At 42.4% G+C, this 27716-nt stretch overlaps 1 protein-coding gene across 9 annotated transcripts in view; it reads left to right on the plus strand.

Moving 5' to 3' along the window:
* Positions 1-27716, plus strand: part of PROX1 (prospero homeobox 1) — a 482982-nt gene that overhangs the window by 391134 nt on the left and 64132 nt on the right. For all 9 annotated transcript variants that reach the window (XM_078649768.1, XM_078649772.1, XM_078649773.1 and 6 more), the window contains 2 exons: positions 767-2552; positions 21730-21837. In XM_078649768.1, the coding sequence (XP_078505894.1) occupies positions 834-2552; positions 21730-21837 (1827 nt within the window). In that variant the 5' untranslated portion in view covers positions 767-833. The remainder of the gene's footprint in view (positions 1-766; positions 2553-21729; positions 21838-27716) is intronic.

The following is a 27716-nucleotide window of genomic DNA, read 5'->3' on the forward strand; positions in this document are numbered from 1 at the left end:
CTTCACCTTGAATAAAACAACATTGACCTTGTGGGAGTGGCCCATTATGGCTGGGAGAGTACCGAGACATAACTAATGGAAGAGTACTGGTACTCACCCATTCGGCATGTCTGTCCATTTAAAGCACTGCCTCATTGTTCATGTACCTTCAGTAAGGAGTTGCCTTTTGTTTATTTTACACTAAACAACAACAGCAGCATTTTCTGCATCCCATAGTGAATAGAATCCCAGACAATTAAGTGAAAGTTGTCCCTGTAACCTTTAAAGTCCTTTCCACTATTCACGCAGGGGCATTAGAACCCAATTACTTTCATTTCGAATGAAAATTGAAAACTAATCCAAATCTGATCTAGCTTCTTGTTTTAACTGAACATCTTAAACAGAGTACTACTTTCATCTTCTTTGGAAATATGCATCTCAGTGCTCTAAATTTAATCAATCGCTTGTCTGTGTCTGTGTTCTTATAATCTACTGTTTCCTCTGAAGATAAACAGTATCATTTTAAGCATTTGTGCAAGGAAATCATATTACTGGTGCTTAAGCAGTTTTTCTATTTTTTTTTTCAATTTTAATCCTTCATAAACCAGTGGAGCAGAAATATTCAAAAATGTTTCATTTCAAGTAGAGTGCATAATAAATTGTAATAATTGTAATGTGCCATAAATCCTAGGGCTTTTGCATTTTGCATTTGATTCAGGATTGAGGTCAGGAAATTTGGAGAAATTTAAAGAAAATGATTCATCAGTCCTTTTGTTCTGTTGGCCAGGGTCCCAGGATTCTCGAGCTGTGCCCAGCTGACAGGCTTCTGAAGATGGCACAGTAACAGTCCAGTGATGCCTGACCATGACAGCACAGCCCTCTTAAGCAGGCAGACCAAGAGAAGACGAGTAGACATCGGCGTGAAAAGGACTGTAGGGACCGCATCTGCAATTTTCGCAAATTCAAGAGCGACGTTTTTTAATGCCATGAATTCCCAAGGTTCTGAGCAGGATGTTGAGTATTCTGTGGTGCAGCATGCAGATGGGGAGAAGTCAAACGTGCTCCGCAAGCTGCTGAAGAGGGCAAACTCATATGAAGATGCCATGATGCCTTTTCCAGGGGCAACCATAATTTCCCAGCTGTTGAAAAATAACATGAACAAAAATGGTGGCAATGAGCCCAGTTTCCAGGCCAGTGGTCTCTCCAGTACGGGCTCTGAAATCCACCAGGAGGACATGTGCAGCAACTCTTCGAGAGATAGTCCCCAAGAGTGTCTTTCTCCTTTTGGCAGACCCCCAATGAGCCAGTTTGATATGGAACGGTTGTGTGATGAGCACCTGAGAGCAAAGCGTGCCCGTGTTGAGAACATCATCCGAGGGATGAGCCATTCTCCGAATGTGTCAATGAGGGGCAATGAAAATGAGAGAGAGGGAGCCCCGCAGTCCATAAGTCCCCGAGAAAGTTACAGAGAAAATAAACGCAAGCAAAAGCTGCCCCAACAGCAGCAGCAGAGTTTCCAGCAGCTGGTTTCGGCTAGAAAAGAACAGAAGCGCGAGGAGCGCAGACAGCTGAAACAGCAGCTGGAGGACATGCAGAAACAGCTGCGCCAGCTGCAGGAGAAGTTCTACCAAATCTATGACAGCACCGATTCTGAAAACGATGGTAACCTGTCCGAAGACAGCATGCATTCCGAAATCATGGATGGCAGAGCAGGAGACTCAGTAGGGAGGTCCGACCACGAAATGTTTGACTTAGACCCTGGACAGTTCATTGACCGGGCACGGGCCCTGATTAGGGAACAGGAAATAGCAGCTGAGAATAAGCCTAAAAGAGAAGGTCACAGAGAAAAAGACCATGGGCACAACTCTTGCCACCCAGAAGGCAAGCACTTAGCCGAAACACTGAAACAAGAGCTAAACACTGCCATGTCACAAGTCGTGGACACAGTGGTTAAGGTTTTTTCATCCAAACCCTCCCGCCAGCTTCCTCAGGTCTTCCCACCTCTCCAGATCCCCCAAGCCAGATTCGCAGTGAACGGGGAAAACCACAACTTCCACACCGCCAACCAGCGCCTGCAGTGTTTCGGTGACGTAATCATTCCAAATCCTCTAGACACCTTCAGCAACATGCAGCTGCCCAGCTCTGCTGACCAAACTGAAGCACTGCCCTTAGTAGTCCGTAAAAACTCATCCGAACATTCTGCCTCTGGCCCGCCTCCTGGTAGCCACCATCCTTCTCTCCATCAGTCACCACTTTCAGCAGCTGCAAGCTTTGCCTCATCCTCTTTCCGCCACCCTTTCCCACTTCCCCTCATGGCATACCCATTTCAGAACCCTATGGGAGTCCCCTCTGGCTCTTTTTCAGCCAAAGATAGAGCCTCCCCTGAATCACTGGACTTAACCCGAGAGACTGCCAGTTTACGGACCAAGATGTCTTCTCATCACTTGAATCACCACCCCTGCTCACCAGCACACCCGGGCAGCACAAACGAAGGTCTTTCCTTGTCTCTCATAAAGTCTGAGTGCGGTGACATGCAAGATATGGCAGAAATTTCACCGTATTCTGGCAATGCAATATCCTTTTTAAGTATGATCTAAAAGATGTGCGAGAAAGTAAACTAATCTGTTGATTAATGTGTTTTAACAATTTCAGGTCCTTCACAAAGAGTGGTTGAGATGTACCTTGACAATTAAAATCCAACTCGCTCTGGTTGCTCTCCGATGTGCCCTCTTGCAGCAGGCATATCATACACTGAATGCATGCTTTAGGTACACAAGGTTGGGTATTTTGTCCATGTCCTACAGCTACCTGGAAAAGTGACACATGACCGATGTGTAGCATTCCTACTGTAGGACATGGCATATAAAAAAACACCACTGCAGTTTTGAAATATGGGCCAATGTTCTAAGCATTTTATTTCCATATTGAATCAAGTTGTTCTTCTGCATGCAATCCAGGGCGTTTTCCATGTGAGCAATTACAGCTAGTGATTATCAGTGGTAGATGAGAACCCACAGGGTATTTAATCTGCTCATTTCCTTGCCTATTGTGCCCTGTTCACAGTACCTATTACTAAGTGCATTGGCTCCAGGTAGTTCTTCATTTCTTTTTACTGTTTACTGTTTGCTGTTGTGTCTGTGGGCATGGCCGCCAGTTTCTGTACCCTAAGACTTATGGAAAATATTGATTTGTATTGACCCTTTGTCTTTTTAATGATGGGTGTCATAGCGAGTCAAACTAAAGCTACTCATTTTATCAAACAAGAATAGGTAAAAGTCAGAATCTATTCTGCTGCTACTTTTCAGACATGCAGCCTACAGGTTACTTTCTACTTTCAGCAAACTAAGCCAGATCACTAACTTCACAAGATGTCCCCTCCCCCCAAATGCACACCCTCGATCCTAATCTAGTGCACGTGACACCCTTTCTCTAGAGAGCTTCATTAAGTTACTAATAAGTTTTATCACGGCCCTACTTCTGCGGTCACCTTCTGCTGGAGTTTACTCATCTGCTTTGCTGCACGCACTGCCCCTTCAAGAATGTAAGTTTGTAGTGGGCTCAAAGACATGCTTTGTGAAGCCCATCCCAATTTCACACGTAATGGCATTTGTTGAACATATTCACAATAAGTACTAGAGAAATGCAGTTCGAACACAAATCAGAACCTGTTACTCCCGTCAGGCATCCCACTGTCTTGTCTTCTCCAAGATACCAAACAGAGTGTCCTTGTTTCATCTTAAGTTGAGAGTGTGTTGGAAGGGATCTACTCAGTCAGGGATAGAAAGGAGACCGAATGCATTTTTACCCTCAATGAGACTAAGAACAAGTGCTCAACTCTTCTAAAGGAAACTGATATGTTGGTGCCTCATTCTCAGGATCAACAGTGTTCCCTCACTTATCCTTCCAAAGCTTTGAAAGCACTACAGTTGAAACTGGATCGGAATAAATTAGAGTCAATATTGACACCCAGGGCCCAATTCAGAAAGTTTTGTAGAGGTAGTAGTTTTGTCTTAGTTGGGAATTACACCTAATTTTCCTGGCTCGAGTCACAAAGCACTGTGGGTTGTTGCAATTCACTTCATACTTAGATGCGACTTACTCATGTACTTTCAGGAGTAAGACTTGCTTACACCGAGACAAAGATTTTGTGGATCACAAAACAGTTTTTTTTTGTTTATAAGCAGTCTTCCCCTTAATACTAGGCCTGGATTAACAGTCGGACATAACTACACACAGGTAATACTTTGTTAGTCAGGCCTGTATGTTCAGGAGTGATCCACATTTAAGACTAGAATAGGACAGACACACAGAAAAAGCTTAGTTTGTGAAGCTCAAAATTGTGTAAGTCTTTAACGAATCACACAAAGTTGAACAGAGACTACTTATTAAACCTTCTGGATTATGTTTTTGAAAGTAAACTACACAGCTTAATCTTACAGACCCAGATTCATAGAATGAAATCTGCAGGTTTGTGTGCGCATAGATGGCATTTGCTATTGTGACCTAACTGTAAGTATAGGAGTAGAGGTCATAGAAGTGAATAGGGAGCTTGTGTTACTGTTGTAGCCAACACCCTCCAATTTTTATCTGTGTGTATTCACAATTATTGACAAATGCCTTTTCCCATTCTTGATGCACTAAAAACTTTGCACCCACTTCTAGTAGGGGTAAGTGATGCAGTGGGTGTGGCAAAACTGCCCCAAACCACACATTTTTTGTGGAGATGTGGAGATGTAGGGAAAGAGATTTCTTCACCTGAGAACATGTTTTCCCCGTGGGGGAACAGGAGATTAACTGAGGAACTGCAGATTTGTCCTAAGCCTACGATGATGTACTGTTCACTCTACGGAGAGTCTCCATTCGTAGTATGAGTGACTGACAGACGTTCCCCAAGGAATCTATTGAAGTTTACCCTTTTGTATGCCTGTCACTTTTGTGACTCACCAGAAATGGATCAAACTTTCTAGATGATGTGTGTATGCTTAGCTAACTAGGCTTATCCTCGCGGTATGTTAAACTTCAATGCATTTCGATAAGTGACGCTGACTTAGGTTGAGCTAGTGTGAGATTCATTATATTGTTTCCAGTGCAGCGCATTCATTTGGGCTCCGGTGGCATGGAATCACCTAGGACCCCCATGTGTGAACATGCAGTCAGTTAGCCAAGGTGTCCCATGTCGAGGTGAATTGTTCTTGTGGTGTTCTTTTCCATTTGGGGTTTGCTGGTTGTAGTTTTGCTTTACTTTTTGCACATGCACAGCTAAAAGTCTCAGATTGCAAGGAAAAAACCGAACTAGACAAGGTGCTTTTACAGCTGACGTGGGGCACCTTGAAATCTGTTATGCTTGAAACTGTGTGCTGCATAAGCAATATGCACACTTCCTTTTGTTGCTCTGCACAAAAGGTTGTAGAATTGCTGCGCCTAGCATTGTTCCTGGTCCTGTTCTAGAAAGAGCTATACCATCTTATTCAAAAGGCATTTTATCCACAAAGAAGATCAGCCACCGTGCACCCGCGTGAGGACCGCTTGTGTGCCTATTTTTGTTTTACTTCATATTTTTGTTTTACTCAGGCTGCAGTATCTGTCACATGCGACCAACAGCAATCAATCTTGTGTCAAGTTCTCTGGTCATCCCCACTTTGCAACACACAGCGTAAATATTCAATGCTGAAAGGTCCAGATTCGATGTTATTGCAGCTTGCCCTACCTATTCTCTTTGAAATTGAATCATAGAGTTGCTCTTCATGCACAATATCTGCTGGCTAGGTGGCCCTGTGGCCAGTTTTTTGCAGCCCCACAACAATATGATTATTTTTATGGTCCCACGTGTATGGTATCATTTGTTCACAATGATAAGGGTACGGGAAGTGACATCACATCCCCTTCTGACCCTGTTGACATCGCAGCATGTGGCATTAAATACACTTTGTCTCTGTTAGTAGGCTATTACACAGACTTTTAGGAAACTTTCTTTATTACAATTTATTGACTGCATCTTAAACACACTAATAGCATACACAAACTAAAATCACTAAATGGCAAATAATATTTAAAGTACTAAGTACCCAAATTGTTTAAACTACGGTTGTCAAGTGCACTAGAAAGACAGTGTTAGCAAACATTTCATGGTGTGTGCTTTTTCAACTACGCTATCTATACATTGTTACATATCAATTTATATGTCACTATTGCCAGCTTAGTATATCAATTTTACCTCAACCAAGGGACTCTGACATACGTGCTGTAATAGAAATAACACATCGCTCATAATTCGGGTCTGTCAGACACATCTTCTCTGAGTAAGCAATGTGGCAACAGACCACCTTGACTCTAGTCAACATGAATATCTTTTCCATAAATGTTGGCCAGACGCCAAACACACCATGTAACCAAACAAATGGCATAAAAATGCTGGTAACATAACATAAACAGAGTGTTTGAGTGATCGCCAGGCCCGGAGTTGTACTCAATAAAGCTCATAAAATAGACACATAAAATTATGTCGAAACAATGGTGCTGATTGCCAAAAGCATTTATGAGTATGGAAAGTAGTACTAACGGAGTACTCTTTTACGTGCTCTTATATACCTTAGTAAAAGTGCCAAGAGGACGCAGCCCTTTCTATTCATACTAATTTATACAAATATTCCCATTTTATTCTCATGTTTGATGTTTTGGAGTCATTTTGAAAGGCGTGTAAGAGTGCGTAAACTGGTACTTTGGGTGTACCCCTGTGTGTACCCTAGCATGCCTTTGTGACCCTGCCCAGACATGTATTTAATGCTGCTATAAAGTGAGATTCGAGACATGAGAAGCGGCAGTCAAATGTGCGGCAGTGGAGTGAATTCAGGAGTTGCAGGGAAAGACAAAGACATGGATGTGCCAGCAGTGCGCAGCTAACCTGAAATCTGCCTCAGTGGAAGGTCAGGAGAGGGGAGCCATTATCAGCCAGCGTATCTTGCCTTTAGTTTACAAGTGAGCAAACAAAATGATACAGGTACTGATTTATTCAAGCTGCATCGAGTTCTCCCTTCCACCCAGAGGTCTGTTTTCAGGCCTCGTGCAGCTGCTTGCTATGCATGATTAACCTCCGCTCAGCCATACACAGAAATCTTTTGTCATTACAGCCACAAAGCAAATTATTTTGGAGAGCAGAGGGACACAATTAAAGATGGAACTCAGCTGCTGTAAACTTACAAGACTGCTATACTGCTATTTTTACCACCTTCTCCATGTTTTCACATTTTTGTATTGTCTTTTTTTTAGAACACATTGCAGTTTTTTTTCTTCATGATGAAAGGGATTTTGTGGATTTCGTTAAAATGCGATTGGAGGATATCTTCTGTCCTACTTTTTTATTTGAAACCGACCTTTTGAGCGTAAACGTTTCATTTGTAGGCCTGCTGCCGAGATGATCAATATTAGCTCAAAATCATTGCTTGACAAACATTTATTCAATGAACCCATGGTAAATGTTCTTTTAAACATTAATGCAAAGACATTCTGTTTCTTTTTTACTACAACTAAACTAAACTCTGCCTCTTTACGCTGGAGAGCTCAACTGGGGGAATCACTATAGGGCAACGCTACAGATAGTCATGCACATTTGTGACTGGACGATTTTGCCAGGATAATACTACACATTCCTAACATAATTGTATTCATTGTTTTAACTTTTTTTTGTTTCTCGCGGCAATCTAACACCGAACTAATTGCCCTCTACATTTGTTATACATAAACCTCACATACGAGAAACAATAATTACATTTAGAAAACAAGAACAGACGATAAAACAGAAGTGTTGCAAAGCAGTGACAGGGTTTTAGAGATAAGAGCTGGTTTGGGGTCTGTATACTGGAACTTGAGAATTTTCGGAGGGCTTCATTTGAATCAGAGTCCCAGACTTTTTCTTTAAGTATTAGCAGTTTGTAAACACTGAGTACAAACTAGGTTTAGTCCATCTCTTCCTCTTTTCTTCTGATGCTGTGTTATGAAAGCTTGGGATTCTACCAATCATATTTAGCATGCCTTTAATTGCTGAATTTCTGACGTTGCGTGTCATTTAATGGCAGTGGCCTAAATTAAGAACTTCCTACTGGTGGGCCTAACGTTCAGTAAAGAGTAGAAATGGTAACTGCATGCACAGTACTACCTCGGGGTAGATGAGTAGACAATATGAACACTGCTCACATGAGTTGGGAGCCCTTACTAACAAGAACACCAAGGGGCTATGATATATGCTATCAGTAGCAAAGCTGTCACTTGCCCTGATCAGGGGCGGGCGAAAATGCTGTTTTACTCCCCAAACATTCAGAACTATACTGAAAATGATGTACATTTCATTAAATGTACTTTGCCTGTATCTTGTGTGAATATAGCGCACGAGAAGTCTCGTATACAGAAGTGGTGTGAGATACCAGCTGGGGACTGGTTTAAGGCCAAACTGTCCACTCCAGTTTTATTGGTTCTCACAAACCTGTCGGGCAAGTGAAAATTAACACGAAATTGAACATTCATGAATTAGAAAGAATTTTTGCAAATTTCATGTAGTACAAAACACCCACATTTCACAAAATTTTGCCCTGGTATTAAAATGTCTTGTTTCATTCCTGTGTTCTAAATTTTCTTTACTCATAACCAGCAACCTTTCATATTTTCCAGGGTAATCTGTCTCTTTTTCATTGTATCCTAATAAAGTGAACATATACACACACATACTATGTTAAAAATAAAACACACCACGAAGCCATCCAGTGTAACACGTGTTTAACGCAAAAATAGAAGACAGTAGAGTGAGTAATAAAAAAGCCATTTCAACTGACCAGAGTTTATGGAATTGCGTAGTACAACATATATATATATATATATATATATATATATATATATATATATATATATATATATATATATATATATATATATATATATATATATATATATGGTTTGATAGACTTGTATTGAGAGAAAAGACACACTTACATACAAGCACATATATATATATGTTTGTGTGCATGTGTTTTCTCGCAATACAAGTCTAGCAAACCTAATGTGACGGAAACTTGTCACTTTCAGCAAAAATTTACTAGTGAGCAGGTGGCAGAACCTTCTCCTGGGGGAAGCTTAAGACATCCTTGAGGAGAAGATATCATTCATAAATACAATATCGAGTTCTTTAGTCTCCTAAAATCCCGCTTCTAGCTGCCATCACTGAAAACGAGGTTGCACTTTGCAGAAATATGCAAATAGTGCACTCTTAATAAAATGACTTCTGGGCCTTCGATAGTCTTGAAACGTAGCAAGCCTAATTGAGGCTAAAAAACACTTCAGATCAATAAGAAAGCACATCCATATTTAATTATGGAATATATTGGGATACACAGTGATATGCAGATGTGTATATATATTTTTAAAATAATAATGTAGAAATAAATAATGATGAATAATTATGTTTTCACAACATATTTTCTTTTTATGAATTCATTAGTTCTTTATCATACATGCAAAGCACTATATTCAGTTTTCGTTTTTGGTACAAAAACGTTGTTCTACTCACCTCCTCTCTGCACATTTGTGCCCCATTTTATACTAATTTTAGAAAACCAAGAAAACGACATGCTCTTCCCAAATCATATGTTTCCCACTCCTTATGCCTCACTAATTTCTCTGATGTCACATGTGACTTGTTGAGATAGAACACAAAGGTAAGAGAACCCCCTGAAAATATGTAGGATTGGTGATAAGGGATAAAGACTAATTATGGCAGAGGTATGAAAAGCAGATACTCTATAAGTATTCTTTAGAAAATATCAAAACACATTTTAATTTCAAAGGAATTTCAATTTGATTTCTTTTGAGGCATAATTGATTAAATCACCCTGAGTTGTGTGAGGAACTGAAGTCCTTTTCCAAGACTGCATTTGGATGACGTGGGATCAAAATGCTGCTTGACATTCTGCAAAAAAAGGAGTCTCTTGCTGCGGTGTGAATAGACATGGTGAAAAGACTTGTGATGATGAAAATGCATTAAGGTAGAATGTGGATAATTGGACACCGATAGTTTGCTGCTAAAAGAACAATTACAGAGCTGATGCAGATAGAAGAATAATGCCCTTTCCTTTCCCACTTTTTTCTTCATAATAAGGCTTATAATCCAACTAAAATGCAATATGAAGATAGATATTGAGCATACTCAGGCGTTAACTCTTGGTCCATTGGATTCTTCACTTTGATTTTTGTAAGTGGCATTTCTACAAAAATATTCTGTGTTTGTGTGTGCGTGCAGATGTGAAAGTCTTACATATAAATTCAAAAGAAGCCTTTTTTTAAAAAAAGAATTGGCTAAATTGTGACTGTACCCGTACCTTCAGCAATGACAACTAATCTGAAAAGTTGTCTGTACGGTCATGCAACTTTCCTTGATTAACCCGCTCAATGTACAGTGATCATGCCGGGCATGTTTGCACCCCACACATAAAAGGTGGCAAAATTAGTCTTAAGAGTAAAATTACATTAAATGTAATTGTGAAATGCAAGTTTTTTTTCACTGCCCTTGGTTTTACTGATGACACTACATATCCATTGCAGATATTTAATGCACTGTATATCTTTTCCAAGATGCATGCACACTGTGCTTCTTGGATTGCACAGTGTTATTTTTAAGTGTTTTGATGGGCATACACTGTCACCAATTGTCATGAAATAGTTCTGTATGCTTTAAAGTATAGTCAGTAGACCCCCCACTGCAGCACACCTTAGTGCGATGAGGTACAAAACCACCTAGTGTGTGTGTGTTGTGATAAAGCGTGCCCTAAACAACACATCTGCAAGATCTGTTTGGTTTTTCAATTGAAGTCACCGTCTTAGAATTTACAAAATCCAAGTGTGGAAGTGAGAAGAGCAACAGGTTTCAACCTACCATTTCCTCTTTCAAAGCAGGTGCTTAACTATTAGGCTGCACTTCCTCTTTGGACTTTTGCACATTCGTGGTTTGAAATCCCAACTTGGCAATCACACACTTTCAGAGAATTACTGCTCTTTATTTTTGTCTCTCCATTATGTACAAAATCGAGTCCAATATGATTAGTGTTTTCTTATTCAAACCAACATCATTTTTATTCGGAATTCAACATAGACAGCTATTGAATATATGGTATCATTATATTTCCTTCTGTATTTATACATTTAATTAAGCACTGTTTGTCAACAAGTCTACTTCAGAATGTTGAACAGTCCTGTCGAGAATAATAGAAAGTCCTGCCCATAATGTAAAAGACCAAACCCTGACACTATTACTGTATGAAGCAATGAATTTTATTTTGCGCTAACGTTTAATTCCTCTCCGACACTCTTTCTCTCGTTATCTCCTTTTTCTAATGTGAAGTTAAATCTCACAAATTCTTCAATATAACACATTGTCGGGCAGAGTTAAAGCTGTGAATGTCTCACTGTGTCATAAAAGATTGGACATTTGAAAAGACAGTGTGCCTGAAATGATCGCTTTGTTCAGTGCTTCTTTTTATGGATACATTGAGAGCAATGTATTGAATAGTTAACCATAAATGATTGCTTGTATGTAGCGTGCTTCAGTTTAGAAGTAGGATTTTATGTTCCAAATTTATGGATCAATTTGTTTATGACTTGCATACCTCAAAGTTTTTCAAGTCAGAGCAATACTGATTGCAAAGGCAAGTTTAATGAGACATAGAAAGACGTACACCAAATTTGATAATATTCAGACAATTCAGAAAATATTTTATAATAGTCAGGCATTTGACTAATAATGTCTAGCAGATATAGTCTACATGTAAGATGGAGGTAGACAATGTTACCTGAACATCTGAGTATCCAACAGACTTACCTTTCAGGAAAATTGGCCTGTGCTTCTTCATTGGAGAAAATGGCTGTAATGCTTAGACAGGTCTGAATAGCCACATGCATAGTCCGTTTCAACTGAATGTGGCCTTTTTGCTGTCTGCAGTTATTTGTTTTTCTCAGCTCTCGTCATCCTTCTTCAACTAGAAACTGAATTGAGTTGCCCACACACCTAGCATTGGAAATGGAGGGATTTGAGACTATTGAGGCATGTGAAGCGGTGCAGCCGACTCCTCTACAATGTGTTTCAAATTTAAATGCAATACTTGTCAACACCATAAAGAATCTTGTCAGGTATCTGTTTCTACGATGGAATCCCTTTTGTAGGGCACTCCTGTTCATTCTCTTTTCCCCTGGTTTAACTCCCAAACTGATCTCTTTCCCAACATGAAACAAGCAGGATAACTCATTTGCATTGCAAATAACAGCCAATGTTACCCAAGGGTTGTGGTTGCTGTGTCTTTTGCTGCAACTAGTGTTTTGTGTGGTTGGAAGCAGGCAGTGTTATTTTCTGGAAACATCTAAATCAGCAATAAACTTTTTTCATACCCTCTTAACACTCCTAAAAAAATTCTAAACTGCATGCAATGTGTCCCACACCCTCTATCACTTGCACTGTCAGACAAAAACATCAACATGCTTTTCAACCTCACTGAGCACCTGGAATATTTTATAATAGCTTACCATCAAGTCTTACTTTCCCTCCAACACAGCCAATGTGGTGATGAGGTCATCCGGATTTAGCAATTTTTATTCTTATAGTGACGTGCCATAGGTTTCCCTTTCCACTCCTTCGCCCCTCTACACAAAGTTCTTAACTTTGTCCAATAGATCTTTGTAATTTCTCTAGGAGCCTGCTAAACATAACCCTTGAAATACAACTTGAAATCTGTGATCATCTTTATAAAAACTTCATGGTTCCACCGAAACTTCCTTGTGTTGCCATAAGATTCCTGACTGCAACTTTACTGGGACCTTTCCAGTAGCACTTGCACCCAGCTGACCTGTATGTGATCTCCCCACTTGAGATTTTCAAGGGTGATCTTGAAGTCCATCTACTAAAAGAACGTAGTAATGGGTAACAATGTCTAGAACCCTATAGTCATGCTTTCGTTCTCTTCCCTACCAGCAAATCCATTACTGACATTATGTACTCTATATAAATATATCATCTGTGTGTTCTATCTTCATTTACCAAACACCATTGTTTGTAACTTATGTACATAGGAATACATTCAAGGTGACTCCATGTACTGTTGCAGTTGTTGCCAAATAGAGTTTTTTTGTAGTAATACTACTATTACTCTCTAAATAACAAAAAGAGTTTTTTTGTAGTAATACTACTATTACTCTCTAAATAACAAAAAAATGTTGCCCCTGTAAAAGGTGCAGGAGTTCCTTTTCCATTGAAAAAGTGGACGGATTGCATCCATATTTATTGGTGGTGTCAGACTTAAGTGTTTCTTAGTGAGGAAAACACTTTCCTCTCAGAGAAAAAAGTTACATGGACTACTGCATATTCGCACACTTTTTACACAGGCAGACTTTTCCAGTTGGGGGATATTACTCATGCCTTCTCTATCATCAGTCTTTGCAATCTGTTTCAAATGTGGAAGGAAATTTGCGGTAGTAATTTTGAATATTTCTGCCTGCAACTTTTGAAAATTGTCCCTCCGTATTTAATCATAATAACTTAAATAGTGCCTCTTGCAGCATGATTGCTGCTTCTATGGAATGTAAATAACAAGTGTTACTAGCACCCATTTTAATGGCACCGTATTCACCAAGTAGCTCAGCGACATGCATTTAAATTGCTTAGGACTAGTTTAGTTTACCGATGGTGGGTTCCCCAAGACAAAAAACACTGATCCTGTTAATTGAACATGGTATCGTGATCAACTTTCACCTAGACAAACTATTGCCTCTTGTTCAAGAGAGATTTATGAGTCACACTGCACTCTGTTTCCAGCAACTCTGTGCTCATCCTCTAGAAGCCAGCCATGTAAATATGTCTAAACAAAAATAGTGTGCTTGGCTGAGACAATTTCTCTTTGCTTCTTCAGGGCATCCTTACCTAACCTGTGACACGTGCCCTCGTGAGCAGGTTTTGCAGGCTGTGCTTGTGCCATAGGGAAACTAGATTTCCTACACCTTGCCAAATCCAGTGTGTTTTATTTAAGTAGCCTTTCAAATTATGTTCCATTCTCTAGTAGGCATTGGCTGATTACTGTTGCATGTGACATGCACCTGTTCCAGGAGCTCTTTTATTGACCACGCTCTATATCTTTGCAAATGATTCCCCTTTAACCAGATATCAAGTTTTATTCAAATCTCAAAAGACACAGACAACCAGTTGTTGTTCTCCCTTATGTTCCTTGTCAGGCACCCTCTTTGCATCTCAAGAAAACAACGTATTTAAATCATGAACATTTGCATGCGGCACAGGAAAGCACAAACGAGGCATTATGTCCAGTCAATGCGTGTGCAGGTGGAAGTGTGTTGCTCCTTTCTGCATGAATTGACTCACACTGTGTCTGAAACTGAAAGTCGGATACAGAAGTATTCATCAATTATGTTGTTAAGGAAGCGTACGGGCACTCAAATACCTATTGGGTGGAATGAGATACAGGTGCATATGGAAAATATGGAGTTCAAGCCAAGAAAAGCACAAATAATTAGTTATTGTCAAACTTTCACCCAATACTCCTGCTTCTTTGATGTTAATTCGCACTTTCCTTTTGAGGAACATTCTGTTTCCGCATTCAGAATCACTACAACTTAATAAACATAAAAAACAAGATGTGTCACATTTATCTCCCTATTTCAGAATCTTTGTTGGAATTGGGGATGAGATGTACTTTTTGACCAAGATTTAACCTCAACGTCTGTTGGTGTGGTACCAATTCCACACCCTTCCAATGAATCAAGGATGTCCATGAGCCCATAACAGACCTACTTTTCATCGATACTAAGTATGCTTGTATTCTTGGCCTGTGGCCATCTCCCAAACCCTGCCACTCTCATTTCCCAGATCATATCTATGGTTGGTAATACTATGACCACTGATGTCTCTCCTGATGTACACCCTTCCCTCCGTCATGCTGGAAATAAACCAGTAGGAGTACCACTACTTGCCTTGCCTAGTCCATCACCTTGGCCTATCAGATCACCAGCTCTCCTCACTGCTGCCAGACTGCTTGTTGAAAAAAACTAGGCACTCCATCTTTGTGCCTTGACTTGCCCTGTTGACTCCCTGTCAACATTCAGTGCATTTCCTAAATCTCTGTCTCAACCACAAATGCATCCTTTGGAAAGCCCCAAAGTAGATCACACTTTGACTCAGACAATCTCTACGTTCATCCAACCAGATCGCAGACCACCACAAACACAGTGCTGATTCGAGGAGGTAGACCTTTTGCTTTGTTGACCCCGTACAAGGACCCCACTCACTTTCATCATTCCCATTCAGTCTGTCTATTGCCCTTTCAAATGTTGACTCACATTTTGTGTTCTGTAAATTCTCACTGCCCTAGCGTACTTTGTGGCAGTTTAACACATGAAACTGTTATACGTAAGTTTCTTCATTTATTGATTTGTGGCAGGTCAAGTATGCCTCCATATACAAAGCTAGAGATATCACTGTGTTCATGCTTGAAATTGTTTGTATGTTGAAGGAGTAATTTCAGGACCGGATCATTTGTTAAAAAACAACATGAGCCTAAAAAATGTATGCGTAACCCGGCTGATGGTTTCATGAGTTAAACTCTGGATGCTGACTTTCTGTTTGGCTTGTGGGTCACTAGTTTGAATCCTGTCATCTCCACATTAGTCTTGCATTGTTCCATATTGATAAACTGAGTACGCCTAAACCCCCTCTGAGCTGCCTGGAGCGATGTCCCTGAGGAATACTGCTCCAGGCAACTACAATGGTCTGGTGTTTCCGAGCCTGAATCCCCAGGTTCAGAAATCTGATTTTACAACGTATGGCTACTCAACCAGTAAACCAGTGGGTTGAGAGGAGTAAGGGCACAGCCCTTTCTCCTGCCCACCATCTTCAGCACCTTGGGGGAAGAAGATAATGTTTCCTCCAGAAAGCCCACATCATCCCCAAACTCCACACGTCATTTCCACCACCTGCCTACACCCGCTGACCTCCAAAACCTGTCCCTCGAAGATATTTACCACCTGCCCAGAAAAAGGTGTTACATTTCAGTATTAAACTCCCCAGAATCATAAAAAACCTGTGATAAAAGACCCGGTAATCCCAGGTCCATCAGGTTAATCCTCTTCCTGTGACTTTAACTGATGATCACTCTCTGAGGGAGTTACTGGCTAGCATCGTTAAATCATGTATATAGTGGAACAGAATACAGCAGATCAATTGTTGTAGGGAGGGATGAAGCAGGGAGGCAGAGGGTTGTAAAAGTAGATCTTGAAAAGGGTAGGATGTTCAGAAAGATAACAAAGAAGAGTTGAAAACACTCATGTTTTGAACCCTGCATGACCCATGCTTTTTTCGTTAGAAACATGGGGTATATGAACTGTGTAAGAACACAGTATTTAACATGAGATTGTCAGGTACTGGTCCACACAGGTTGACCAAGTCTTTCATGCTTTTAAAGATGATAAAATAAATACCTTAAGGTGGTAGAATGGTAACACTTCCGCATTTGGTTAGTTTAAACTCACATGGCCTAGATCAAGGCCACTAGTCTCGCTGAAGAGCACGCTTGCACATAGAACCTTCCCAAAGCCTAAGAACTACCATAGGAAAACACTGAAGACAGATCCAGAATCGCATGTTTTCTGAGCCCCGTGACCACGCTTGGTTGGTAAGTGCTTGCTTTCACAGCATCACACCTCAGTGCTGTATATGCACTGCAATATGAATCCTATGGCCACATAATGACCTGCATTTCAGGTCATTCACCAGGTGGTGGTCAGACCCTATTAATTCATTGGACCAAAAAACCCTGTTCCTTCCTCAAGCTTAACTCAGGCACCATCACCATCTGGGGTTGTCTGAAGTAAGCTTCCTGCAATACTTTTCCATCCACCGCTCCACCTTGGTCAGGCCTATTAGAAACAGATAATGTTGGCAAGAGTCGATTCCCTCTGCGATGTGTGGTATGCAGAAAGTCACTGTTGTTACAGATGTCAGGCCATGTATGAAGGTTGCTGCATCTTTTTACATCTCCTTGACCCTACCTGCGCAGCGAGCCATAGCAAGAGTTAAGAAATGATACACGGCCTACATAGAGATCAGCTAGAAGAACAGCTCAGCAGGCGCAATACATGCTACTTGCTGCTCTGAACTTTTTCACAATTAGAACAGCAAGAGTATGACAACAGCTCAGTCAGGCTACTTTAACCTTCCTTTTTAGTAAATGTTCTACAAACCTTAGGCAGGCACAATGCCCTCCATCCACCATACTTGATGCAATGGCCAGTGCCCTGGTGTGAGTGCCCACACAACGACCCCAAAAACGTTACGAGCTGGTCTAACTCCAACAAGCTTGGACCATTGCCTGTAGTAATACCGTGTTGGTTATGTATTTGAAGATGTTTATCATGCAATCACGTGACTAAAGGATTCTGCAGACCTTGGGTACAGCGGGGATTGGGAAGGGAAAGAGCATTGGTGAGGAAAGACATGGAGGGTGAAGAGGCGGCCCTTCAGTTGCCTTTGGAAATAGCAGGGATTCCTTTTCGAAAGAATCTATGTTGTGTTTTAGTAACTTCATACACAGCATATAATGTGCCCCTGTAGCTCAACACGTCTGTGCTCCACGGTTTGGGGTGTTTTTCACATTCTCTGAGCACTCGAAACAGTAAAGTGCTAATATTCTCTGCCAAGGATGGACTCTTTTTCAAAGACACTCAGAGGGGGATGTGTGAGTTCACAGTGGTGCTGGACCGAGGATGAGGCAGGCCTGGCAGCGACCACAAGCAGGAGAGAAGGATGGACTCTTGAGTGCTTAGCAGTACTTAAAAATACACTCCATACGACACACTCATGCTTGCCTGCGGCGTTACTCATCAGAAATACAGGAAGCGGTGACGCAGCACGGAGCCTGCGTCCATGACAGCTGAAGACATCCATCGTATGGCCGTCGCCTGCTTCCCCCAAAATGACAGATCCCCCTCGCCTTCCCTCGGCAGCCGCCCCAGCCCCGCACGGTGCTCGGTCGGCAGCCCGCGAAGGGTGCCAAGTACATTTGCAAGAGTTTCACGGGGGCGGGCAGATAGGGTTGGCTGATACGCAGTGACAATTATATTAGCAGTGGATGGATGCGACCAGCATAGATGTCTTTCATGCGCACAAATAGAAAAACAAACGCCCACGGGTGGACGGCATGGGGCCAGATCCAGGCCAGGTTCTCAGGATAACTGATATGTGTATTATCCCCCCGCCCCCCTTAGATTAATTGTGAGTGCCTTTATTCTGTGCGGATTTCCTGAAAACGTAGCTTGGATCCGGCCTTTCTGGACCTACGTTGACTACGTTTGATCAGACGGACAGCTTGCAAATGAATGTTTTATGCAATTTACCCACCTGTAATTATGCGTCCGGCCTAGCATGGCTTCATGCAAATGTGGCTGCGAAGATGCGCACACAAGAAGGGACACACAGGCGGGCCCCTTGCACCGCCTGGTGCGCACACACCCTCGTTCCTCAGGTCGCCTCTGTGTTGCTGTTATTCAGGTTGGGCTAAATTGCACTTCGCAAACACACAAGACAAGAGTGTCAGGTTGTTTGAACACTGCTTTAGGTTCAGCTGCAGTGCTCCGCTCCTCTGATCTTTTATGTTCCTGAGCAGATGTCTTTCATTAATTTATGGATTTTTCATCTTTTCTTTTTTTTTTTTTACACCTGGCAGCTGGCTCAAGTTTCAGCAGTTATTGTCTATTTTGCATTACACATAGACCTGAATGTCATCTGTCTTCACAAAGCTGAGTCTGGGAGAACTGAGACCAGGCCCGCGAACTGCGGGGCCGGCGCTTGTTTGCGCACCCCTCGCCGCCCTTACCTTCTTAATATTTATTTGCACTTGGTTTCTTTCTGGCCTTGAATGGGGCTTAGCTCGCGCTCGGTGCAGCTGTGTGTTTACCGACTCGCGGCCTCCGTGACTCACGCGCGCGCGCAAGTATCCTGGAAACAGCTAGTGCTTTCTTGGAAGAACAGCTCCCTCTCCAGCGCAAGCACTTACAGGGGAAATTAACCAATTGATCCGACCTTTTCTATTTTCACACACAAATGCAAAGGGTTAACGTTGCTTTGGACCTGCTAGGCTGCGTTGGGGGCTTGTGAATGTTTGGATTTTGAAGTCACATCGTTGGCAGTGGCATCAGTTTGACAGGCTGGCATAAATGTCACAAATGTCTCATTTTTTGTGCCGCGCAAAATTTGCAAGTGCATAATGGCTGCTGCAATGGGACAAGAAATAGGCTTTCAGAAGATCTCAGTTTCAAAGTGTCTTTGGTGCATCTGTTCTGAAATGGCTTTTTTGTGTTGTTTTTTAACGCGGAATACATCAAAATATCAGAAAGATTGAAATGCAAAGCGAATCCGCACATTAAAAACACTCTGATATGTTTAAGCCCATCAAAAGTTGAACCTGTCTTTGGGAAACCTTGAATCAAAATTCAACATATGCTGATCATTAGATTAACAAGCTTTTATGTGTTTTTGCAGCGAATTAGAACTGCGCCGTTTCCCGCGTCCCTCTTTACTTGTGGCTGTGCGTCTGCGAACCGCGAGCTCCCGCGCGCCAGACGGAGCCGCGTCAACTGCGCGCGAGGATGCGCGCGCCTCTGTGTGGACGTTTTGACGAGCCTAAACGTCTTATCGCTAAGCAAAAGGTGACAGCTTGCCGCTGTTATTTCACTTATGCGCTTTGACAGATGGCGCTGGAGAGTGTAATGCTCTTTTAGACTTCTCTATCAGTCTAATGGAAGTAACTGGAGGGAGGGCCTTTCAATTTGTCTCTTGGCACACGAAGTTTGCCAGCTATAAATTATTTCCTTTGTATGTATCCAGCACCTGAAAGAAAATGGAAGTTAGAGGCGGGCTGGTTCCAACTTACTCACCAAAGGGCTAATTTTTTCCAGGCATTGTTTGTAAAAAAAACAGCCTGAAGAAGTAATTTTCTGTCCTAGCTGCTGGTTGGCCAAGCGTTAATTTGGGCCTTGTATAGTGCGGGTGAAGTTCTAGTCCTAGATGGCTGGGCAGTGTCCCCTGTTGGAAAGTGTCCCCCGAATCCAAGGTCTGAAGTAAAATTGCCAGCGTGACCCCTAACCTCCAGATTTATGATGTCCCTAAATCTTCACAAGAACCTAAAAATCTGAAGGCCCAGCCTTCCCACCATTCAGCGCGCCCTGTTGAGTATATGACGCGATAAGGGTGCACCCACTGTTCTGAAGAATGGAACAGTCTGGAGGAATAAATACATTAGCAATGAGCCTGCGGCTGACCATCAGTGAACTTTTCTGACCCTCCCTCCTAAGGTGTAAAAGTGTGGCTTGGGGTCCGCCATTGCTTTGAAAAGAGCCAGTCTGTTGAGAAGCTTCTAGGAAGGAACCTTTCGATGACCTTGTGGGGGACCACATTGATTTTCTCCACATGCATCTTCATTTCTGATAAATTATAAAGCCATTCTCTCGCCGAGGGAATGGCGGGGACAGCCTGCGGCACAGATGTGTCCGAAGCCCGCCGCCACGCGGAACACAAAAGAGTGCCAAGAAGCCGGAGGGGAATTACAAAGCCTGGGTTGTTTTGACTAGCCCCACAGGCTCGTGGGAATTGTTTCGGTTGCTTCTGTTTACAGATTTAAGAGGTAATGATGTTTCCAGATAAATAGTCCCCCTTATTAGAGTAAGTGGCCATTTATTGATCTGCTAAACCACATTATCTGTTACCCCCCAAATGCTTTTTCATTGTCAGCAACATGAGATGTGTAGCTCAACATATGCCAGAATGTAAACTTGTTTTAAAGAGTGCTGTGAAAAAAAAAACGTACAGAGGCAAAGCAGTATTGGAGAAAAGTAACACACAATGTATGGACAACTGTCATTTGAAGGTAATGTGTATTTTGCTAATAAATGTGTCATCAAAGCTACTGTTATTGCGCAGCAAAGAATCTTGGAAGCAATCAACAAAGCAAATAGATAAAAATGTTATTTCACTGTCTTTCGATGGGAGGGTCTGACTCCTATAGCTGTTTAGAAAAGTGGATAGATTGAGTTTGACCACAGATTTTTAATAAAGTCCAATGTCCCCAACCTCATGTGTCCCCAGCTTCACCCTTGTCTTCTCACATCACCCCCAGCTTGTCTGTATCTAGCAGGAAGAAGAGGGTGAGAGGATACGGCATGTTTTGGAAATGTAGATTTTGTTCCTTGTGTTACCAAGAATGTACTGAGGCATCCAAAATCGAAATTAATTACTTTCTTGGCAGTTTTTATCCTGAAGATCATCAGCTGCAATAATGAAACAGCAAATGGCTGCCTGGCATTCTGATTCACCCTCTAAGTGGTAGGCTGTGCTTTTGGAACAGTGTAGATTTAGTTATAAGAAGTACTGTTGGCATCGTGTTTTTATAGCTCTCAGAAGGTTTGTGTCATGGATGTGGGGTGGCAGATGGCAAGAAGGCTCCTTTTTGGTGGCGCAGTGGGTTTGGGCGGATAGTGGGAAAGGTCAGAGGCCTTGCCTCTCTAAGGCAGGCCAATGGTATCTGAGATGGGCCGCTAGTGGGTGTTTGGTGCTGGGCACCCCGATTTTTTACCTGTTCTCAATAAATGTTATATTGTGCCCCATACAGATTGTAATGATATGCATATTTTCAAGTGCAGCTTTTTCCTTAACAAGCGCAATTCTACATGCAAGAGGGCCTCTCGCCCAATCACCTGAAGAAGGCCAAGCTGATGTTCTTCTACACGCGGTATCCAAGTTCCAACATGCTGAAAACATACTTCTCTGACGTGAAGGTAAGGAAATCGCGGCGTTTCCGCCCAATGCACTGTTTTATGTAACCAGACCCGCCAAAACTGGCTAGTGTGTGCACTTGGATGAGTGTGAAACCTCCAAACACCTGAATGTTTTCCTTTATTTTCTGCACCTAATTTGAAATGTATGTTGTGAAAGGGTCATCAGATAGACCAACTGACTATCACTGTATGTGAATCCTGGGGGGATATTTAAGGAAAGGGGGAGTCAACCTTTTCAGGCCTAGTGGAACAGTGATTTTGCAGCCTAAGCAATGCTTTGAAGAATACCTTTTGGGAAGTATTCCATTTACGAGCACCATATCTCCACCCCGTCAGTCAGCCCCCCCCCTTTCTCCTCCATTGATAAAGGGAAGTCTGGGAAATCAAAAAAGAAAGAGTTTCCCATGGGCAGGGTATGGCGCCGGCCTTGTGCACAAGTGTGCGTCGAGTGTTTGTTTTATCTCTATGCAGCATGTGTGTCATTAGCAGTCGAGCTTCTGAGTGAGCTAGCGTGGCGAGGCCTCCAGCCGCTGCCTGTGCAGGAACAAGAAGTTTGTTGTCGTTGCAGATTCGCGCCTAACAAGAACATTCTGCCAGCGCCGTGCAGCATAAAGGGCTTAAATGCCCCCCATTGTTGCCTCGCTGTGGCTTTCCCATACGGGTGCTTACATCCGCAAACCGTAGATCCCCTTACTTCTGCTCCAGAGAAACCCCACATTGACATTCTGCCCGCACTAACTGCGTAAACACAAAAGTGTTGATTGTCTCTTATTTACAACTTCATTTGTTGTTGATGCCGAGTGCACGGAGCATAAGGAGGATGGATAAAGTGACAGAATCAGGGCACATTATTCAAATGAGCATATGAAAGCCGTCGACGTACAGCTGCATCCTCACTCATTCCAGAGAATATTAGGACCTCCTGTTTTTTTTAGAGGCCATTGTTCCCTCAGATCAACTTGATTTTGTTTTTAATAATCTTTAACTTTTTAAAACATAGATTTGGGGCCTAATTACACTAATGGCGCACATGGTGTTATTATCCAAGCAACTTGACAAACACTGCATTAGGTCAAATTAGTTTGCTAGATTTTCTTTTTCTTATTTTTTGTATAAACATGGCTTTGCGGAAATGCATGCGCCGCTTGCATGTCATTGGACATGACAAGATGGGTGACTGTGAAAACCAGCCATGAATGACACCCCCTAAGTTATGAAGCTGGCCGAGCGCTGAAAAGGAGCACAAAAGCCCCTTCACTTAAATGACTTGCAGTAGACAACTGTTGGCTACATGTTTCCAGAGATCAGCATCTGATTCTGGAGTACTATGAGAAAGGATGCTGCGGGCTGCAGAAGGCAGACGCCAGCTTGGTACCCAACCGCAGCCTGTGCTGAGACCAAGAGCTTCCCACCACAGCCATTGGTGGCGAGGTCATGCGCAAGGCTGAATTTCATTGTACATACCTGGAGTTGCTTTGTTTTTCAAAAGTGGTTGGCTCTTTGAGTGGGGGATCTGACTAAGGTCCGACCCCATTGGAGCTTAACCTTTGTGTTAACAATGAATGATACACAACATTGATTTTTTTTTCTCACAGCCACTACCTTCTCACTCTTTTTGAATATCCCTGATCTTTGACCGGTTCTTTGCGCATTCAACTTTACAAGTAAGGCTCTATGAGGAAGGAAAGAGTTCACGCGCAACAGGGTCTTATTGACCTGACTTCTCTGTATTCTTTGTCAACTCGTCATGGACTTAGACCTTTACCATCCTTTTCTAAGATGTCATTTTTTCACTTGTTTTTTTTCAAATTCAAGGTGTTTGTGCCTTGTGGAGACCTCTGTTTCCTTTATGGCAGTAAGGGTGCCTCGGCACCTGCCTCTGAGTGACTATGCACCCTGTGTCCAGGCTTGTACCTTCATGTGTTAAAACAATGCAGTCTGGGCATTGTAGTTTTGTCTTGATTCCATTCAACTAACTACACAAACATACCTGACTACAGTGATTGTGGGTGAAATGTTCAGGTCTAGAGGCAGTGTCTGTGAATGCCTTGAGTCATGTGGTTACTCCAGGGGGAACACCAACCTTTTTGAGGTTGCCTTGTGGTGTCCACCGTTCTTTTTATGGGAGTCCAGCGGTTTAACTCTGAACAGCACTTCTTGTGGGTGACTGTGATGTAGGATTCAAGACAGAATAAAGAACAGCAAACTAAGGGGTCCATTCCAGTATACCTGGGGGTCCAGCAGTTTTACAAAGGTCCTTAGTCATTGTTCAGTTGATGCCCAAATGTTAAGGTAAACTCCAGGAGTGCCAGGTGGCAGCAGCCACCAATAGATGTCAGAATTCCCTTTTGTTCTCAGAGGGTATGTGTTGCTTCGCCAACAGTGTCCTACTTTATGCTCTTTGAAGCATTACAAAGAGTCTCAGCTTGGCCACACACAATCCCGGAGCCCTGCCTACCCCTGTGCTGACTTTATTTTGGTTTGGAAGCAGGATGAGTATAGCATTCTATGCTGGAAGGACACATCATGGCTGCTGCACTGTTCCACGTTTGTTAATTGGTCTAGCAGATTTGTACCATCCCTTTAGCAGTTTCTCTGGCGACTGCCTGACATCTGACTGACCTAGAACTGAGCTTTTGGCGCAGATTTAAGACAGAACAGCCTGACAATCTTCTCTCTTTTTCCCATAAAGAAACAACGTTATTAGTACCCTGACCATCACTCATTGTACATGTCTGTTTTTCCGTCCCAATACGGACAGCCAAACTGTCATGCACACTTATGGTACACCAATCACTCTTCACTGGGACACCAGCTCCGCCCTAACCTGCCTCATAGCCTGTATTAGAAATAAAATGATAATAACGTTGTGTTAAACTCTTTTTTTATTTGTCCTTTTTCACACTGCTCAGAGATCAGTTAACAATGCTCCTTCGCCTTGGTGGAGGAGCTGCCACTACCACAAACACTAATGCAGTACCTGCTGAGAATTCTTGCACCTTTTCAGCTTGTACCACTTCTGAGGCCTAAGAACTGACATGTTTTTCTTTACCTAACGTGCAGCAGATGCAAAGGGACATCAGAATCTGCCAAGAGACATTTGGAGACAGTAGATGCGACTCTGAGTTGGCCGTGGGAGGCAGCATACATCACTGACGAGGCAGGCATATCACATTAACAGCAGTGAGTAGGCCACCACCATGCAAACCGTCTAGGGTTTATTTCAGATGTCTACTGCTATCCCCACCCACTTCTTTTGGAAGTAAATATGCAGTCTTGAAGGAATGTGAGAGGATATGGCCCAGTGGCTAGAGTGCTCGGCAGCCGCGGCCTGTAGTGGGAGTACCCGCCGGGCGGTGACGTGGGGAGGTGGAGGGGCAGGGTGGGGGGGTAGTAATGTATGGATTACGGACGTTAAAAGGTAAGTAAACATAAAAATAAATAAAACGATTTTCGTTGCACACACTGCAATGCAAAATGCGATGCAGTGTGTGTAACGAAATTCGTTTTATTTATTTTTATGTTTACTTACCTTCTAAAGTCCATAATCCATACATTACTACCGCCCACCCTGCCCCTCCCCCTCACCCACATCACCGCCCGGCCAGTACTCCCACTACCGGCCGCGGCTGGTGCTCGGCCTCAGAGCTGGTGAACTGGGTTCGAGCCTCGGCAGGTACGCACAAAATCCTGCGATTCTGGCTAAATCACTTAACCTCCCTGTGCCTAATAAACCAAAAAAACAATGTGTCAGTCTTTAACGCAAGTGGTGCTCGTGTAAAGTGCTCAGATACCTTCAGGCCTAGTTCGTGCCATTTAAAACTCCCCCCCCCTCAAAAAAAAGGTAATGCCCCACCTGGACCAGATGGCTTATGCACACTTGAAGCTGCACTGTAGCTAGAAATTCCGCAGGTGTTTTTTTCTCAACTTTTCTGGGTGCAGCCGAATAACAGTCTGCAGCTGTAAAACTCTAGACCAACTAGCAGAGCAGTGCTTTGCAATAGGCACTCGCTGTATAAGATAGTACTACAGCAGTAATTGTAGGGATGCTGACATTTGGCATCTTCCATGAATCTGTGCATGTGACAGATTTGGGAAATGTGTGCCATATTGTCTCCCCACCTAACAAATCCCTAAATAGAAGGAGAGACTGGCATCAAGAGCATTTCCCAAGGTAGCAAAAGTAAAAACAGCCAGGTAATTGCCACTAAAGCTAAGAAACAGCATGTTTTTCAAGATGAAGATGAGCATAACTGGTACCCGTAAAGCAGGTAAAGAACATGTTGAAATCTGCATTTCTGGTAAGTAACACAATCTTCTCGGGCATTTTGTTAAAAACTAAATTGTGGTCAAGTCCATAGTGAGGTGAATTTCAAGTCTTGTCAGCAGTTGTTTAAATCAGATGTATGATCTGCCCTTCTGTGTAGTAATGCAGAAAGCCAACTCTAGAATTACTTCTCTTGGTGGTTATATTAACTTCCTAGTCATTGTTTACTGCCCTTACAGCACAGCTGTTTTCCCTTTCTATTGATCTGTGTCCCATTTCTTATTTGCAGTTGTTCAGGCCCTCTTAGCATGTATTTTGTTTCTGCTTTGTATGAGTTACAATGTATCACTTTAATATATTTCTTAATGATTTACATGTTGACATGCAGTGGCTGTATTGTGGCATTCTTGCTTCGAACTATGAGAATTCCAGAAATGTTGGTTGTATTGTCCTAATGCTATGCACAGGAGTAAATATCTGTATAAGTCTATCAGGGCTGTTCTGTAGCCTCGAAGGAAGGCTGTTTGCTAGCATTCAGTAAACCCAGATTGAAGGCTCCTGTCCTGCTTGGCTGACAGGTCATGGGCACACTGAGGATGTAGCATGCGCGCGCCACCCTGGAGGCGGAACGGCTTATCCTTCCAAAAGTGTAGACCCTGAAAACAATGAGATAATTGCCTTAGACGAAAACCCTTTTCCGTTCTTTGCTTCTCCAAAAACACACCCCTCAGTTATGTTTGGAGATAAGAATTTAAAGAAGTGTTAGATAATAAAATAGCAAGTTCCATGATGTTTCATGCATCACCTCTTGGCGCATCAAGTGAGATTCTGTGCCCCCCAAGTGTGTACAGACAGCATCATATAGATGGCATTAGGGGCTTTGCAGGATCTTTAGCATGAAAGAATTCACACCATCTAAAAGGCCTACAGGCAACAGATTTAAAAAATAAAGTGGCCATGTTTATTTAACCAAAATAATGTACCTCATTTTTGTATTAGGGACTTCTAGACCGGTTGACTTGGCCACCTCAATGAAAAGATGAAGTTAAGTTAAAACAGTCCAACTTCCCCTGGTGCCCTTTCTGTCACCATCTTTTGGCCAGACAAAGAGAATTTAAATTATCCAATTTTTTCCCCACATCGCAACAGAGAGGTCCAGTTGGAGGCCATAAGACCATAACTTATTGCTCCTCGGTGGGCTACAGGATAGGACCTCAGGGATTGAGCATGCATACACTGGTATATCTGAGACTGCCAAGACACACAAGGGAAGAGATAAAATTATGTTAAATTACTAGCAGTGGCCCCAGCAATTTAACATGGACCCTTACATTTTCCCCCAAATATGATACATGGAATGTACAGAAAATAAAACCATCATTAGGTTAACTTCAGAAGTGTAAGCCTTTATGCCCCTAATCGGCCTTGCAGTAATATTCTGCTTACTACAAACGGCCACTGAAGCCTCCCTATTAAACAACCGATATCGGTGGGTAAGTGGGACAAGCACTGCTACTGGGCACAGCAAGGAAGGTCGAATGCGAGTTGAACAGCCAATCAAATTGGCTACTGTCCCAAGCCTCGCTGTGCCCCATTCCAGTGCCATGGTACT

This window comes from Lissotriton helveticus, chromosome 6 (genome assembly GCF_964261635.1).
Source record: "Lissotriton helveticus chromosome 6, aLisHel1.1, whole genome shotgun sequence".
NCBI lineage: Eukaryota > Metazoa > Chordata > Amphibia > Caudata > Salamandridae > Lissotriton > Lissotriton helveticus.